Here is a 19,833-nt window from a genome sequence, read left to right as displayed (position 1 = left end):
CCTCCTTACATGCTGTAGGATAGCATATTGCTTAAATACCAAGACAAAGTTATTTTTGGGGGACTAACATCGCTCACAGTATCACAGCCAGTGGCCAACTGAATGTGGTTCAATGGGAGACGTTGTTCAAAAAGGCAGAGTTTCCTAAGCTCTGAATTCAAAACCAAGTTTCTTTCTAGATTCACTTTTTCAAGGCTTTGGGCTTACTATTCCCCACTTTTTGTTGTTGTTTCTTCGTTTTAATTTAATTTCATTATTCTTCTCCCCTGGCTTATATACAAACATGAATGAGTCCTTGCTTCATATTCAGTTGTTGTTGTACATATAAATTGCCAATTGTGGTGATTTATATGTACAAAATTTATGTAAATTATATATCATATCAAGGATAATATGGAGTATATTCTCCTTTCTGGGACAATAATTGCTAGTTACTATTTGTTCTTCACACAATATGTTAAAATATGTTGATTGATTGATTGATTATGTTTCTCTGGGAAGTTCATAAAATATAAGTAAAAACCTGTACAATATAAAAATATAATAAAGCAATGTGAACACCTCTTCATTTATTTATTTAGGCATTTGGTTATTGTCTCTCAGCCCAGCAGGGATCCCAAGACAATGTACAGTGAATAAAAACATTTAAAATATTTAAATAAAACATTCAATACATGGAAACAAAATTAAAAAGACAACAAAACCTCTCTTTAAAAAAAATAGCTCTGGAAACTCAAACAAAATGTTTTTAAAAGCTTTTTTTTTTTTTTAAAGAACAATGTGGAATAGACCTTTTAGTGGTTATTATCCATGTTAGATTACAATTGTGTTTCCATAGTGGACAATATGCAAACCATTACCAGTTGTATAGGCAAACCTTAGGGTCAGTTCCTACCACATTATCTTCTCATGGAGTGAAGAAGCATATGAAGATGAACCCCAGATTCTAAAAAATGAGGTGGAAGCTGTGAAAAGAGAAATTGGGGAAAAATAAGTCACCAGGAACAATTAGATGATATTCCAATTGACCAGCTACAATCCACACAGACAAAATCAACTCGAGTGTGAACTAATATATGTCAACCAGTATGGAAAACAAAACTGTGGCCAACAGACTGGAAACATTCAATGTACACCTCAATCCACAAAAAAGAGACATAAAAGACTGCAGCAACTATAAGATCACAGTATTAATTTCCCATGCAAGCAAAATTATGCTCAAAGTTCTGAAACATAGACTCAAATCAGACATGGCAAGTGAAATCCCAGAGGTGCAAGCAGAGTTCAGGAAAGGAAGAAATACTATGCTCACATTGCAAACATATTATGACTGTACAAAAAAAAAAAAATCCAGAAAAAAAATCAGCATGTGCTTTATAGACAATAGCAAAATATGTGACTGCATAGATCATGAAAAAAATTATAGATTGCTCTTAATGACATAGGAGTGCCACTACATCTGATAGCCCTGATGAGAAAACTGTACTTAGGAGAAGAGGCTATGGTTAGAACAAAATACAGAGAAACAGAATGGATCCCAATTGGCAAAGGGGTCAGGCAAGGGTGCATTCTATCACCCTATTTGCTGAACGTGTACATAAAATATATCAGAGCAGGCTTAGACTCAGAGGCCAGAGGAGTGAAGATTGGAGAAAGGAACATTAACTATCTATTGATATGCAGATGACACAATACTACTAGTAGAAACCAACAACCTGGAGCAATTACTGAAGAAGGTCAAGGAGGAAAGTGCCAAGGTAGGCTTAATGATGAACATAATTAAATATAAGATGATGACTACAGAGGACCTACACACATTCAATGTAGACAACGAGGAAATTGAAACAGTAAAAATTTCCCATATCTAGGATCAAACATTGATCAGAATGGATACTGCAGTCAATAAATCAGAAGGAAATTAGGAATGGGAAGGGCAGCCATGAATGAGGTAGAAAAGTTCCTAAAGAGTAAAGATATACAACAGAGCACAAATTGTCCAAACTATTGTATTCCCCATCAACATGTACTTATGCAAGAGCTGGACAGTGAAGCAGATAAAAAGGGCAGCTAACAACAACAACGACAACAAAGGTTGCCTTAGATGTTTGTCTGACCATTGAAGCAAGCCATTGAGCTTGCCCCCAGGGATCTTTGTTGTTCTACTTGAGCAAAGTAGGGTTTTCCCCTTTCTCATTTTTATACCTATGTTGGTTAGCCAGCTGCTGTAATTGCAGGAGGAAGACACCTGCAACTAAGGAAAGATATTGTTTTGTACTGAAAAGCATGACTCATTGGTTGTTGAAGATTGTCTAGGGAGAGGTCTTTGGTCCTCCACTTCCTGACAAAAAAAGCTTCATTGGAAGGGTACTGGATGATGTGGTTTGGGATGAGAAATATCTCCAACACATCAGTTTCCTCCTTTCACTGAAGTACAAATTCCAGCCTTAGAAAATAAACCAATCCAGAAATCTCTACAGTTGCTGAGAAGGGCAAAGAGAGAAAATCCCATCTTGCCCACTGAGATGAGAATCTAAGACCATAAAGGAGATTGCTGTTACTTCCTGTGACTATGGGATGCTATTCTCAGAACAATATGATTGTTTTCTTAGTGAATAATATTCAAGTACCATCTCTCATACCAGCATTCTGCTCAGCTGTTTTCATTGTGTTCAGTGCATCCAGTTTCATAAAATAAGAGAAGGAGATCAAATCCCTTCCACAATTGGGCATTTAGTTTCTTGACCTATCTATTCATATTTATAATAACAGCTCTTCTATAAGCCCACCCCTTTAATGAATGTGTTTTTATCTTCTCTGATTCCCTCCCTCCATCTCTCAAAGTTCATACATTATGATCTTCTCATAATGAGCGTTCATTTGCAGCCTGAGTGTTCATTCAATAAAAAACTTCTTTATGACTGTGAATGTAATTTGAGTCTTGCCAAAAACTGCTGCTTGAAAGTGAAACCTTGGTCTTCAGTTGTGTTATGTGGCTGTTTCTATCCTTTGATTAGGGAATATGTGGATTAGCTGCAACATAAAATCCTCTGCACTCTCGGTAAAAGGAAACAGACTTCTTTTGTCTGTTTGTGGGGAATGTCACCAGGATTTCCCATTAAGCTCCAGATGCATTAGGGCGGAAATGTTTGAAGAGTAGCAGGGATAACATGTGAGTAATTAGGCTATGGAATAAAGGACTACTGTTCCTCCTGCCAGTGTTCTTCCTACATTAGTCCTTGGATGTAGAGGGAAGGGACCACAGCATCCTCAATCTTTCTTCATTCATTGGCCATAAATTCATTCCTTTCAAAGAGAGGGTGGCAAGTCATGTTGAAGCATTTGGATCCTCAAAGTGGAGAATGTAACTGTCCATCCTCTTGCCTTGGCCAGTACAAATGGGGATCAGGTTGATCTTGGGCTTGGAGGGCTTCCCTTACCCCATTGTGTGTGGTGTCTGGATATCTCTGCTTCCAAAAAGACAGTTTTAAGGGCCAAATACAGTAATGTTCCACCTCAACCCTAAACATTATGAGCCAGGTCTAGATTTTACAAAGTGAATACCCTTTCTACAGATCAGAAGTGGTGAACTGTGGTAGGCCAATTTTTCCCTCCTTGAACAATCTGAGGCTTGTGGACTATCAGCAATGTCTGCCAAATGCCTCCAAATTGGCTGGGTGTCCAATTCTGATTGTGGGAGGATTCTTTTCAAGGGATGTTAAATCTATTGAAAATCTGCCGTTTATGGAGGTTTCCAAGAAAGACAAATAATCTGTTTTGGAGAAATCTGGAGGATTCAAGGAGGGGGCACGAGTCTCGAAAATATCTTGGGGTCCCACATGCAGGCCTATGGCCACACTTTGCCTGTTCCTGGTATAAATGCTTATAAAAGCATTCTGCATTATGCTTCTTGCAAATTGCAAGCCAGTTAACATTTCTCAGTTCTCCTCTCTGTGTTGAGGTGGCTAGTGGAGAAGACTAGGCATGAGCAGAGAAGCTGCCTCCTACAGTTTCTCAGACCATGAAGAGCATTACCACAAATCAAGAGGTCATGCTACCTGTCTCTGATCTATTCCTGTATATAGTTGGGGGCATAAGGTTCAACTAGCAAATGGGCATCCAAGTGAGATATTTGAAATTCAGTCTTATGGTTAGTATTCGGTTTAGACAGGAATATATTGGTTGCAATGCATGCTCAGCTGCAAGGCTTACTGGATGTTCAATCATAAATAGGTCACTACTTCTCAGTACATTATGTTGTAAGACAACTTCATATTGACCAGAGATGCAGTTCTGAGTGCATTCACCAAGGCACAGGTTAAGGTGATCAAGCTGCTCTGCTCTTTTAGGAGAAGGGGAAGGTGAGGTTAAGTGACCTGTTAAAATGGCAAATAATTAATTGAGTCATGCTGTTAACAGAGAAAATGTCAACTACACAAAACCTTAGTAATTAGGCAGCCTACATTCTAAACAGTGGGTCCTTTTAACTTCAAAGTGATCAAGCTGGAAGCCTATGAAATAATGGAAGTGAATTTTTTAATTCAAAAGACTTTGCCAGATATTTCAAGTACATTCAGGTTATTAGATTGACTAGTCCCATTACTCTGCCACCCACCAGTTAGTTTTATTGCATGAAGCATTTTAATTAGTGCCTTCACAATTTGAGTTTCTCTCTATCTTGAGTCATTTAGACAAAATCAGACACTGGAATCTCTCATTGTTCTTTCATTCAATTTCTTTTAGGTAAAAGCTATTGCAAAAATTACATATGGAGTTGATTCTTTGAGCAAAAGTGAAAATAAAGAGCAACCCACAAAATAACAAAACCAGCTTTGAATTTTACTTGATTTTAAAATTATTTGTAGATTTCATAAAGGTTTCTTTATTCTATATTTCTAAAAACTTACAACAGTGTTATTATGAGGGGAGGGAATTAAAGGCAATGAAAATGAAAAGGAGGGGGAAAAGCAAGAGGAAAAATAGTAGTAAATGTTATTGCCCTTAAGCAAATTATATTTAAGCTAAATGTTAGGAATAACTTCCTAGCTACAGTGAGAAAGTTTTCTAGGAAGCATGTGAAATGTTGTTAATTTCACACATTTGTCCAGTAATTAAGATCATGCTTGGAAGATCTTCTTTCATTCTCCTCACTGGCAATATGAATTTTTCTGCAGTGATGTCCTGAATGTGAAATACCTGTAACTCTTTCCACAAAAGTGCACCTTGCTTGGTTTTTTTTTTAACAAGTTAAAGCTGTTCTAGTTGCTTTTTACTCTCATGTTTATTATGTTCCTGGTATTTTAGTGTGACTGCTATTTTAGTGCCATTTTAATGCTCTTTCATTGTTCAGTCAGCCCTCTGTATCCACAGATTCTTTTTGTGTGTGTCTGCTGTAGGGCAGGTGCAATTACCACTGGCCCTCCTTATCCATGGTTTCTTTATCCATGGATTCAACCATCCATGGCTTGAAAAATGTTAACAATATATATATATATATATTCCAATAGGCAAAGCTTGATTTTACCATTTTATATAAGGGCACCATTTTACTATGACACTGTATATAATGTGACTTGAGTATCCATGGAAGGGGTGGTGGTCCTGGAACCAATACCCAGAGAACAGCAAGAACTCACTGTACTATTTATTTTGCCTATTACCCTGGTCTTGTTTTTCTTTTAGGGTTGGGGCCTGCCTTCCTAAAACAGTTTTTATGGGAGAGGTATATGTCTTTGATTTTTTACGTAGCAGACATTTTGCTTGTAGAGGAAACTTGGACAAGAGAACGTATTGGTTACATTTTCATTTATCTAACAATATTTACAGGTAGTTTGGCCAGAATCAACACAGAGATCACATAACAACTCTCAAAGCAATTTCTGGCAAGACAGGGAAGATATGTAATTAGAAGACAAAGAGTCAATTCAAATGTCATGTGAGTGGATTTCTACTCCTGCAGAAACACCTTGAACTATTCCCCCTGTGTGCTCCTGGTATGGTCCAGAGGATGATACAACTCTCTGGGGCAGGTTTGAGGAAACACATGGGAACAACACATCTATTTCAGCAGCAGTTTCAGTTCTGCTGGCATTGAATACAACTAAAAATAAACCAAAAACAAAACCTTATTGAACGCATATATACACACTTGAATTTTCCTGAAATGATCTTTGGATCTTGGCCCATACTTTTATTGTTGAAACTTCCTAAGAAGAAAGGCTCAAGTCCTATTCATATGTTCACCTAAATTCTTGGAAGGCTAAATATGTGGTAGGATCACTGTTGTGGACTCTTATTAAAATGGGTACATAATCATCTGACGTGTTGACAATGAACTTCTGCAGAGGACTTTATAACTATATTCATTTGGATGCAGTTAAAGAAGCTCCCATAGTCAGGAGTCCTAATAAGGCAGATTTAAGAAAGGATTACATTATTAACATGGCTGAGAAGAGCCATCTAAATACAGCTTTTAGGATCCCAAGGGTGGCCTATACAGGAAAGAAAATAAAACTACAGGCTTGTCTGTTAAACTGTCAGATGGGGCAGTCAGAAACAGGGATAGTGCTGATGAGGACTCAGCAGGAATTTTAGTTTGATGGAAGCTGAAAGTGCAGAAAAGGTTCAGGAAAAATGTGATATCATTTTAATTAAAGTTTTAGATTGTACTGTCTATAGAGCCCGTAATGCTTGATGTTTAACTTGTGAATTATATAATAGCAATATAGCAATAGCAAGTACATTTCTATACTTCTTATAAGTGCGCATAAGCACTCCCAAAGTAGTTTACAATGTGTAAGCTAATTGCTCCCAACAATCTGGGTTCTCATTTTAGGGACCTACAGAAGGATATAAGGCTGAGTGGACCCTGTAGGATCAAACTCACAACCTTGTGGCTGTGAATGGCTGCATTTAACCACTGCACTACCAGGGCTCCTTGATACAGTATAGTAAACCTTTGCTATTTTGCTATTTGTCTCTGTGCTTGAATATATTTTATTTCTAAGTTATTAAGAGAATTAGATCATATGCTACCAAGCTATGTCCACCAATAAATTCATCCACCTGTCCAGTATAAGTATTATCCTGGGGCTCGAGAAACTAGATCCAGGAAGGGATTTTAAGGTCGGAAGGACAAGGTGAGTAATAGGAGCCCACATGTTAGAAATGTAGGAACAATGAGAAGAGGGGGAGAATCTGGCATAGTGGGGTCTGCAGTCACAAGACGTCTGTCACCATGTTCAGCTGAATATTGTGGAAAGCCATCTGCAGTCCTACATGTTTAAGGCACAAAGGTCTCAGATGCTGCAGACTGTCTGAGGACATTGAGGTAGGGGACTTGTATGAGTGTCGATATCTCCACCACCCTCCTTGTCCTGTGTGCATTCAGGTGAACACATGAACTGGGTTTTAATGGTGTTAGATTCTTAGACATATTGTAAGGCTGCACTGGAATTACCAGTATGTGATGTGGTCTTTGGTTGACTAGTGCAGGGTGCTTACTTTGTGTTAATCACACAAATCCTTTCAAGATTGGAACAGGCCAGATGATTTTCTTCTCCCCAACCTTTGGTTTAATTTCTTAAAACTGTGATGTAATGCTTGCTCTCTGTAATTAGACATTGCTATAGCACTGTTTGCACAGTATGATAGCAGGAGATAGCTGCAAAATGCAAGGAAGAATGCCTAGCAGGCAACTGATATTTCTAATGTTTTCTATGACAGGGAAGAAAGAAGTGCCTCCAGCTTCCTAGCACCAGATAGCACTTAATTTACACAATTAAGCAACCATGTAAATAGGGAAGCCAGGACAGATCAGCTATGTGAAGATGTGTGAAGGATGAGAAGGAAAACAGAAAAAAGGACTGCTCTAAACTGACAGAGTGTTTTTTCTTTCATGTTGTTTTGAATAGAAACACGTCTATATGGGTAGTTACACAGGTTTTCGGCATAGTGACAAGGTCATTCAGGTTTGAGAGTTAAAATCATTAATCCAAAGTACCCATTTTAATAAGAGTGCATTAAAAGATGGAGCTAAGATGTTCATGTTATCATCAATTACTGCTGTTGTGAGTGACCACTGTGATTAGTTTACATATATCTACATTTTAGCCTAATTGTCACAGATTTATTTCTCTCTCCCTCTGATATTCATTTCCACCTGATTTCACCATTTGCATCTCTCTCTCTCTGTCCCTCCCCCCATCTCCTCCCTCCATTTCTGTCCATGTTCAATTGCTACCAGAGGATAACTTATCATTCATGGAATGATGTGGAATGCAGTTTATGAAAGCTTATGCCATAATAATGCACCACAAGGCAATTTTGTGTTTCAGCTGCCACAAACTTACATTGCTGCTCTTCTTGAAGGAGCCACATAGGCCTAAACCTAATATTTTATTAATATGTAACTGTTAGCGTTAGGAAACTTCTTTCCTTTCCTTTGCCTCCAACCATGGATTTCTACATCATCAAAAAAATTAATCTGGAAAGTTAGTACAGAAGTTAATGGAGCGGTGGAGATTGAAGCTGCACAATGTCTTGTCTCCACTGATGGAAATAGCTCTTTCAGCAGGTTAACCCTATTAGATTTTGGCTATAGTTTGTAGGAGCAAATCTAGGGGAGAGAGAGAGAGAGAGAGAGAGAGAGAGAGAAACATGATAGCATTAGTAATAACACTGACATTTCTGTACTGGTTCATAGTGAACTCAGGACTCTCTAAGCAGTTTACAATCTGTAAAACAATTGACTCCAACAAGCTGGTATTCAATTTACTGACCTATGAAAGGCTGAGTCAACCTGGAGCTCCCTGGGATCAAACTCACAAACAACATTATGGCTGCTGTACTGGCATTTAACCATTGTGCCATCAGGGCTCCCTGAACTGATTACAGTTCTGGGATTTATAGCTGAATGTTTAACACCTGCTGAAGTGCAAGTACTATGGTCTAAATCCTGTTGCTAGTCCTAACTAGAGTAAATCCATTTAATCAATGGGATTTACTACCAATCAGCAATGGATTGATTAATGTATTGACTAGTCTAGCTGGTGTATTCTAGCTGACTGACCAACAAAATACCACCGTGTGTTTGCACTTGTTCTATGTATAAATGTATCACCATCCGCATCATTTAGATGTCTGAGAGAGAAGTCCTTTTAAGTTAATGTATTTCTCCCACACTTTGCAAATCTAGGCTTTGGTGAAACCTACCTGCACTGAGAGAATATAAATATATTGATGATAATCTTTGCTGTCATGAACTGCCCATGGGGATCCTCTGTCCCAGTTTGTGTAAGCAGGGCAAGTCATTTCTTCAGGTTGTTAACGCAAAGATCATACAGCAGAGTCACATGCTGAAGTCTGAAAGAAGGGTAAAAGCAGCACATTACTTCTGTTTCCCTTTTCACTGCTTCTCTGATGAAAAATCACTTTGAAAATGACCCTTCCTTTCCATAAGATATGAGAGCTATAGAAGAAATGCAGCTGCTTACCCAAGGCAAAGTGGATTAGTTAGCATACTAAAGACACCAAAAACATATTAGAAGGAAAGAGTTCAAGGGGAAACTTGGAGGATAATGTAATTAGGACCTGGAGTCTAGATGGGCCCTCTGTGAGGGGATACAGTTGAGCATAAGAGGAATTTAAGTTGGATAATTTTGTTGATTGTGTCTTGATTCCAACTACAGAGAGCCTTTCCATTAGGAGATAAAAAGGGGAAATCACAAACAATTGCCATTGTAGATCTAAATACAGTCGTCTTTCCCAGTTTGCGGACTTGGAATCTGCATTCTCACCCATTTGCAGGCAGCAAGCGGGGAGAACAAAATGCTGTGTGCACCTGAGGAGCACATGCAGCGGTGCATGCAGGAGCATGCCACCATTGAAACCAATGGCAACTGCAATATTGGCATTTGCTGGATTCGTGGGGGGAGTAGATCCCCTGCAAATCGGGAGGGATGACTGTTTGTAAATGCTAGACTATAATTAAACTGAATTTCAGTTTAATTCAAATAGTTGTACTTTGTGATTGGTGGTGTGCAGTACCAAAGTAATTCACAATGTTGTTCCAGTTGTCCAGTTGTTCAAGTTTGGATGGCTCCCAGCTATCTGATTCTTTTAAATATTACATTTAAGATGTTATTAGTTCCCATATTTGTAGAAAAGAGGTGAAGGTACTTATCTTGTTTGTTTTTAAACTTCTTTAATTAGGAGGAAACATCAGGAAAACTTCAGGATGTCTCACTATGAAGTGGAATTTCAAAAATTACTAGTTTGACAAAAATAGTTTGCCTAGGGTTGTTGAATATACCAATTAAAACATAATTTTCTACACTGGAAATAATGGCTCTTGTCAGGCATCACTGAAGCTTCCACTCAATAAGTTGGGGTAATTCCACTCTCAGTTAAATGCAATTCCACATTTTGGAGATGCATATCAGAAATGGTGGGTATTTTCCCAGTATGGTTCACTGAATCTGCCTTCATTAAGGCTGAAGTCCATTTTCCTAATGCAGAGCCTACAGAGAATTTTAAGGCAATGAAACAATTTCATTTCCTTCTGGTGTTTGCCATCACTGTTAACATTATGTTTTTGTACTCAGCAAGTTATTTCTATATTTAATTTAAACTAGTAGTTTAAAATTTTGACAGTTAACAAGCATATTAATCAGGAAGCTAAACATTTAGAGAGAATGGAATGCATACCAAGCTTGGAAAAGTTACTTCTTTGGATTACTGTCCCCTGAATCCCACAATCAGTATCATCACTGGTTGGGCTGTCTGAAGGTTTCTTAGAAGCAACTTTCCCAAGCACAACCAAGTAATCCATTGTATTGTATTGTATTGTATAGAGTATAAAACAAGGAATTCAAAGTCCTCTGCAGCATAGCTTAACCCTGCTAGGTAACCGACAGCCACCAGTGAAAATAATACTGAAATACTTCCAAAACATAATAACAGTCTCTGAAAAATCGAAGACACGGGCGGCGGGGACATAACATCTAACAGTGATTGTTTGTTATGCATTTATATTTGAGGTAAGGAATGAATTGTTGAGAAAGGCCTCCTGGTTAATCCTGAAGATTGTGATGAATGGCAGAATGTAATGAGGTGTTCTCCTGGGCATAGTGGACTCCTTAGTGTTCCAACTCCATTCCTAGTAATGAGCTAATGGTATCAGTTTGTCTCTCTTTGTTTCCTGGGTGAACTCTATGTGCCCTTTGAAACAGACCTCACTTTTATGATGTAGTCGTAATTTAGACTGAGTCATGATGGAACGAAAATCTAATTTCTTTGTTCTTCAGATTGTAATATCCTTAATGTATGTTGAGGAATATAATTGCATTTGCTTCACTACTGCATCTGACTTCTCTATCTGTCTGTTACCTAGGAGTTCTGAGTTACACATATACACTCATTATTATTTTTTTAGAAGAGATGACTGCATGCCCCAGCAGGAAAGAGGTTCCTGTAGCATTTGAAGATATCTCCCAAATTTCTTTTGAGAGTTAAAATAAAGTAATTGTGTTCCCTTGCTTAGCAGGAGTCCATAGCTAACCTGAAAAAGCACTGGTATGTGGGAAAGTTTTACTAAGTTCTAACTTGCAGCCTCCCAAGCACAAATTGGTTTAATTTGTGAACACCAACTAGGAAACAGATCATTAAAAAAAAAAAAAGAACTTTGCAAAGAAAGAAAAGACAGAGAATCAGAAAACACAGGAAAGTGATAGTGCTTTATTAGCATAATTATTAACAAAATGTGGACCAGATTTGGGATAGGGGTACTGTTATTTGCAGTTGAGATATATCTGTACAGTACATTTAAACAAGCTTCTCGGGGGCTGTTTTGACATACAATCTCAACATTTTTCTCTCTTGAAAAATGTGGCTTGTGAAAAAGAATGCATACATGCCATAAATGGACCTATGCAACTTGTTTGAATACTTAGTGAAGTAATTGTTTGTCCACACTCCAAGTTCATCAGATTTGGCTCACATTCTGAATTTTCTGCTTGTCAGGCTCACTTGCTCAACGTCCATAAAAAGAAGTATTATTTAAAGTAAATTAATAGAATGGATGAGAATCATTGGATTCTAACCCTGCATGTTAGTGTGCATGAGGACATATGCAGAGAACTGGTGATCCAGAGTCAGCAGAGGTGGCTAAAGTAACCAGAAATGTTCTAGACCAGAAAAGGTTAGTGTTACACCCAGATCTGGATTTCAGGTTTGTCTCTCCTCTAAGATAACAGAGCTGGAAGCTTGGTTAGAGATCCAGGTTTGTGTGAGGAGCAATTTAGGATTTGCATTCATTCGTAAAACTCTGTACACCATTGGATATGTTCTTCTTACTTCATATGCTTCTGGTTGCAATAAGAACATATAGAAGTGGTCAGACGCTATGCATTAGCATGTTGCATTACAGATGCCTCTCGTGTATTGTAAGTTGGACATGGAAAGAATATTTGAAAATATTTTTTTTAAAAATGAGTGCTGGGAAATCCTGAAGAGAGAATCTAAGATAATATTCACTGTTCAGTATTTATTCTGTGCCAAAAATAAATGTGGGCACAGTATTTTCTCTGCAGAGAACAAGTTTGCTGAAACAAAAATAGCATTGACTCATAGAAGGAAGAAATTTATTTGCAATATAATAGAATTGATAATAGGTGACTTAATGTGAAATGTATAATGAAAGAAAGTATTTGTTTGTTTATTTGTTTATTTTATGTTGAAATAAAAATTTAAAAAAGAAAATGAAATTTATGTGCAGAAAATGCTGGGGGTTTTTTGGGCAAAAATAGCATCCACCCATCCCCACATTTTATTATTATTATTATTATTATTATTATTATTATTTTGCACAGAATACATCCCAAACTGCAAATAGTTTTTGGCTTCATTTTCCAACAAGTTTGTAGCAGTGGAGAGACTAATGATAAGATTATTTGCTCTTTCCTGTGAGAACGAAATGCAAAAATTTACACCTGTAGGCAGAGGCTGAGAAAAAAAGATGTATCATAATCATGTAAGTAAGTGCCAACAGTTCTAGGGTTGCAGGCAATTATTAGTTACTGTTACTATTTCATCTAATAATTAATAGGAACACAGACAAGCATATTGGGCAGAGCAGGGGAGTCTTAGGGCCGAAACAGATGGCCCTTTTTCTCCACCTTTTGGGTGGTATGGAAACGTGGTGTTGTCATGTTGCACGCTCCCAAGCCACCCAGAAGCCACCCAGCCATTTACACAGGGGCTATATTTCAGGTGCTCTGGCCGTGCAGTGTGTACATGCTCCAGACTGCCGGAGCACCTTAAAGATGGCTTCCAGCCACGATGGAGTGAAAAGCCATCTTTTTACTGTCTCAAAAAGGAGCAGCTGCTTGCAGCTCTTTTTTTGGCTGGCAAAAAGGCTGATTGGGGCCATGGCATGCGGTTGCTGTGGCCCCAATCCAGCTTCAGAAAGGGCAGCTTAAAGCCACCCCTTCAAGGCGATCTGTTTTGCCCCTCGGTCTATTAAATTGGTAGACTTTCTGAGCATCCTGGTGGCACAGTGGTTAAATGCCAGTACTGCAGCCACAAGGTTGTGAGTTTGATCCCAGGCAGGACTTCAAGGTCCACTCAGCCTTCCATTCTTTCATAGGTCAGTAAAATGAGTACCCAGCTTGTTGGGGGCAATTTGCTTATACATTGTAAACTGTTTGGTGAGTGCTAGTTCACTGATAAGTGGTATAGAAATGTACTTGCTGTTGCTATTGCTATCCTTTTAATGTTTCTTAATAAGCAAAGTGAAGATTCTAGTGTGATCATCAGTAGTATTATTTATTCCAGATTAATTAATTTAGAGTAAAAGGATATGACCATATGTCTCTCTCGGCAGATGAAGATGCTGTTCAGATAGGCTTGTATTGCTGCATGTTTACTGTTACTGCCCTGACAATTTAGGACAAAATTATAAATCAGTCAAGAAGTGGTAAAGGTCATTGACATGTCATTGTGTCTTGAGTGGGAGGATACAGTCACAAGGTTCAACTCTTTCTGGTAGGATGCTTTCTAAAGTTGTAATTGTACTATTACCTCATAATTTTGATAAGTGATTTTACATTCATTTAGGAAGTGTAGCTGTGCTTCTTACAGACACATCAAACCTGTTAGTGAGATTTATTAGGGTTTGGGTGAGGTTTTTTTTAAACCTTATGCAGTTGGACAGGGGATTTTACTCTTCCAGAGTCACAAAGGATTTGTTGTAGGATTCACACAGAACTAGAACTGTAAGACACAGTTTTTATGACATTGTTCCCTGAAGAGTTATAAACGATGTTCCCAAGTTTCAGCCACCTGCTATGCGCAGGTTTTTCTTTTTCTTACATTTTTTTTTACAGAGAGAAAAAATTACCCTGGGAAAAAATGTTCTAATAAATCTGTTGTAGTTTTCCGTTGAGGTATATTTTTTCCATCCCTGATGATGAAATATAAAGGGATAAAAAAATGTCCCACACATTTTATGGTTCTAATGTGATATGAAGAAGCTGGTATGAGAGACACAGGCTTTTCGTATAGATCTTCAGTCCAAAATTATTCATTGGGAAAATTGTCATCTTCAGTTTCCTTCTTCCTATTTTTAAATTTATTTTATTGTCACTTACTTTTCCCGATAATCGGTCTCTGATCTATTCTAAATTGGAATCCAAATAGATTTATTACTACTGTTGTTGTTGGCAACCCTAAGCAGAACTTTAGAAGACCTATATTCTAGTTTCAAATATTTAATGCCATGACGGACATTGGTTGTACATCCCAAGTTGAAAATTAAAGGTGAACATCTGCTGTAGAGTGACAGTTTACCTCTGTACACATGCCAAGCCCCCTCAAAAAGCAAAAATCCCCAACCAAAATTGCAATTTGTGACCAGAAATGTGATACCCCCTCAAAAATTAGCAGAGAGCTTGCCATGGGGCTATAAGGTTGAAAACTGTAGCCTGCACCCCCTGCAGTTGCCCATCCCTGATTTATAATGTTCGAAACCTGATTGATAGACAGAAAAATCTACGTGTCATTGCCAGGAGAAAAGTAACCACGATGAATGTTCTTATATCTGATTTGGAATTATATTTCTCAAGGATATTGTGATTATCGCTGAATGGGGGTAATTTAAATGAATGGGTGACTGGTTATATCACACACACACTCAAATCCTGTAATCAAATGGAAATGCTTTGTAGGAACAATTACACACACCCCATGCCCCCTCAGTAAACTAAAGCTTAGAAGTACAGGAAGACTTTTGAAAGGGTACACTTACATTTTTTTTCATTAGAACAAATGAACTATATATAAAGTGGCCAAAAGGCAATTTTACTGTTTAAAAAAGTATAGGGGGCTGATTTTCAGTACATTAAATGGGTAAAAGAGACCTGATCATCTTATTTCTTTTCTCTTGTGGCAAGAAATTAGTGTCAAATATTGTTACAGTTAAAATAATAACAAAAATAGTGGGTGCTGTCATTCTTCCCCTTTATCAGACCTGTGGGATAAGGGAAAGGGTGGTAGATGTCTTCTAGGAACAGTTGCTGGTGTGTGTGTGTGCCTTCAAGTCACCTGTCAACTTATGGCAATCCCATGAATTTCAGAATGGTTTTCTTAGGCAAGGAATACTCAGAGGTGGTTTTGCCAATTCCTTCCTCTGAAATATAGCCTACAGCACCTGGTTTTCATTGGTTGTCTCTCATCCAAGTACTGTCGAGGGCTGAGCATGCTTAGCTTCCAAGATCAGATGGTATTTGGTGCCTTTAGGGTATTTAGGCCTGGGACTTCCTGGTAGCAATGATAAATTTTATCCTTAAAATTTCATCACTCTGTCAATCTCATCTACTCCTGCTAAATATGAATGGATTAATCATGGTCTTCAACCCAGACTGTTCAAGATAAACCCATTCAGTGGGACTAATTATTCATGACTGCTCATAACAAATCCCACTGATTTGAATGAATCTGTTCCAAAGGAGACAAAATCCAGCTTTATATATAATAGATGCATTACCTTCAACTGCTGGTATGAACTCTAGTCACCAAATGCATCTGAGAAAGTAGCTCATGCTGTCAATTTCTTTCTTTTAGTTAGTCTCAAAGGTGCTACAAGATCTCTCTACATACTGATTCTCCAGACTAATACAACTATATCTTTAAATTCTAGTCACCTGGTTATTCTTGAAAATGGAGGGAAATGTCCAGTGAGCCTTTGGTATCCACTGGCGTTTGGTTCCAGGACCCTCTGTGGATACCAAAATCAGTGGATGTTCAAGTCTTATTATATAAAATGTCATAGAAATGATGTCTCTTATATAAAATGATGAAATTAAGGTTTGCATTTTGGAATATGTGTGTGTGTGTGTGTGTGTGTAATATTTTCAAGCCATGGATGGTGGAATCCATGGATAAGGAATTTATGGCTATGGAAAACTGATTGTACTCCTAAGTACCTAGTAGCAATAATAGCTGATCTTACTGCTCTAGTAAGAAATAGAGGCAAAGTTTCAAATAGTGTTAAGAACATCACTTGGGATCAACTTATACGTTAATCACAACCTCGGGTTTGGTATAATATGAGAGCTACCATTTGTCATACTTTAGGACAGGGTGAACAACTGGTGGCTATCTGAATGCTGTTGGACTGCAATTCTCATCATCCCTTAATGCTTTTTATACTAACCAAGACTGATGAGAAGTTTAGTTCTACAGTCTCTGCAGGATCCTAAGGCCTGGTACATACTGCCGTTTTGTGGCAGCCTGGGGCAAAATTAGGACTCGGGAGTGCAGAGTATCCGCACGCTCCTGAGCACTAGCATGTGGTGGCGCCGCCATCATGGGGCCGCCATGATGACACAAGCACAGAGCAGTGTCTGTACGTTGCGGTGCCATGCTTGTGTCATTGGGGTGTGACAGTGTGCCAATGGTGCACTCATGGCAGCGGCCGCATGCACCAAGAAGAACATGCTTTTAGCAGGTTCTTTTTGGTGTGGAGGGAGCCCATGCGGTCTGGTTGCCGCGGGCTCCCTAAGGAGCAGAAACTGGCGGCTCCAGCCCACCCTTTCGAAGTGGACTATTGACCCCTAAGTTATATTTCCTGTGCTATTCTAAGCTTTACTAAAGTCTAAAACACACTGCAGAAATAATGCAGTTTGAGACCGCCTGTCCTGGCTCAATGCTAGGGAATTCGGGAAATTATAGTTTTGTGAGACATTTAGCCTTCTCTGTCAGGGAGCTCTGGTGCCACAATAAACTACAATTCCCAGGATTCCCTAGCATTGATCCAGGGCAGTTAAAGCCGTCTCAAACTGGTTTATTTCTCCCGTGTGTTTTGGACCTCTGTCTGGATCAACCAGAATATTTGTATTTTTGTAACCATCTTCTGGCAGGGCTTCCTCTTTTTCATCTCCATCCTTTAATTTCTGTCCAGCATTCAGCTGCACTCATCATCAGTTCTGCTCATTGCTATGACCATATTTTTCCTTTATTGCCATCCCTCCATTGGCTCCCCCTCCATTTCTGTATTTGTTATATACTGTTGTTCGTGACTTTTAAAGCCCTGCATGGGCTGGCCCCTCCTTATTTATTGGAGCTTCTTTCCCCTTACCTTCCCACTCACATCCTCCATTCTTGGAATCAATGTCCTAGGCAAAGATTTTCACTTTTCCAGCCCAGATCCACCCCTTTTCACTGGCTGCTCCTCACTCCTAGAATCTCCTTCCCTCCCAAGCACGGTTCATCACCTCTTTAGCCAGCTTTAAAACTGAGTTAAAAACAATACTGTTCAGGGAAGCGTTCCCAGACGTCACATGATTGTTATCCTAGGTTTATTTTTATTTGTTGTTTGCTATATTTTATTATTTAAATGTAAATATGTACATATGTATTATCTTTAATTATTTTTGTAGAATGTAGGCCATAGGCAGGTTTATTTTATGTTATTTTATTCTATTTTTAACTGATTGTTATGTACAGCGCTGTGTAAATTTACAGCGCTTTATAAATAAAGTTTAATAATAATAATAACAACAGTCTGGTTAGAATTAATAAATGGATACTAAACACAATGGCATAATAGTTTGAATGTTGCACTACAGCTTTGGAGATCAGGGTTTGATTCACTGCTCAGCTGTAGAAAACCACTGAGTGGCCTTGGACAAGTCACATTCTCTCAGCCTCAGAGGAAGACAAAGGCAAAATCACCGCTGAACAAATCCTTCCAAGAAAACCCTTTGATAGGTTCACCTTCAGGTCACCATAAATCTGATATGACTTGAAAGTTCACAACAACAAGCTAGTTTAATTGGGTGTATATCATTCTGCCCATACCCCACTCTCTTTTATGCTTGTTGATGCCAGGTTACATAGACAGTGGTTCATTAAGCTGCTTTGTCAACAGAACATTAATTATTTTCTCTGTTTTAATGAAGCACTTGGTGTGTCATCTCATTGTACTGTCACTACTGTATCTTTTTTTAGACATTTTAAATGTTGTTGCTTTATAATACTATGGAATTATCTTAGTAAAAACAAATAAACATATTTTATTTGTGAAAGAGGTGCCTACATCTGATGAATTAATTTTCATCTGTTTTTCAGTTTATTTTCTAAAATAAATGATTGACATGCCTGTTTATATATGCTATTATGTTGGCATTTAATAGCAAATGCATCTTGAAAAATATGAATCCATTTGCAATCATCTCTGCATTATCTATAACAGGGCACTAATTTGATCACCACTGAATATTTTTAGTATTTAATGCACAAGAGCAAAAGGGTAAATTACCTTGGTTTTTGCATTCATCTACTTTTCTGTCACCTGTGGATTGAAATGAGGGTGACAGCAGTGGCTTCGTTTCAATGGGATGCCATATCAAGTTTTATAGTGACAGATGCTGCACCAGGCAGAATAGCAAATCCCCTCATGGTTTAAGCAATCCCCATTTCATACCTGATTTTTTTCTTCATTTTCTTGAAACAATGAGAACATTACTGATTGAATAACCTTCCCCACCCTTTTCTTCAGGTCTCCAAGAAACCCAGAACAGAAGATCATTAAGAGAGTGATTGCTCTTGAAGGGGACATTATCAAGTAAGTATGGTATCTCCTATGCCTTATATGGCTATTTTAGTACTTTTTCAGTAGATTTTGAGTCAGTATCCCAGACAACCATGACATTCTGTCACTTCAGGACTCTAAATTATTAACACAGGTATTACTGCTATAACTTTTTTTAATGAGACAAGAATAACTAGATAAAAATAATTCATCAGTTTCTGACTGTGACTATTGCAAATTATTATTATTTGTGTGTTTGTCTGTTTAGGTCATTTATATCACAAGTATACCAAAAAAGCTCCCAGATTGTCTTATAAATTGTTAATTTGACAGTTCCCTGCCCTCATGCTTACAGCCTAATAAAACATTAGCACACAAGGAAAAGGGGATGGCAGCAAGGGAAGGGATTAAGTCCATAGGCAGTTGGCATGGAAAAAGGGCCTCTGACCAGCCACCAAGATGTATTTGGCTGCCATTCTGTCCCTCAGAGGCCATAGCAAAGCCAGTTGGAACAGAGTGGGGACCTCTCACCAGCTGCTGGGACCAAGGCACAATGCAGATCTGTCTGGCTGCTGTTCTCTCCTTATAACCCACAACATTGACAGTTGATATGGAGAGAGGTCTTCTCACCAGTCCCTGGGACCAAGGCACGATGGAGTGACAGTGACAGTAGTTGCATTTGCATGTCATCTTTATTATTATTATTATTATTATTATTATTATTATTATTATTATTATTATTATTA

General features: G+C 38.2%; 1 protein-coding gene across 8 annotated transcripts in view; it reads left to right on the top strand.

The window, feature by feature from the left end:
• Window positions 1-19,833, top strand: part of IMMP2L (inner mitochondrial membrane peptidase subunit 2) — a 594,331-nt gene that overhangs the window by 389,105 nt on the left and 185,393 nt on the right. For 7 of the 8 annotated variants that reach the window (XM_042467993.1, XM_042467999.1, XM_042467991.1 and 4 more), the window contains one exon: window positions 19,055-19,120. The exons of the other annotated variant lie outside the window; for it this stretch is intronic. In XM_042467993.1, coding sequence (XP_042323927.1) covers window positions 19,055-19,120 — 66 coding nt within the window. The remainder of the gene's footprint in view (window positions 1-19,054; window positions 19,121-19,833) is intronic. 8 annotated transcript variants of the gene reach the window in all.

The sequence above is a fragment of the Sceloporus undulatus genome, chromosome 5 (genome assembly GCF_019175285.1).
Source record: "Sceloporus undulatus isolate JIND9_A2432 ecotype Alabama chromosome 5, SceUnd_v1.1, whole genome shotgun sequence".
Taxonomy (NCBI): Eukaryota; Metazoa; Chordata; class Lepidosauria; order Squamata; family Phrynosomatidae; genus Sceloporus; species Sceloporus undulatus.
The sequence above is the reverse complement of the archived record's forward strand: the minus strand, read 5'-3'. Positions and strand labels throughout refer to the sequence as shown.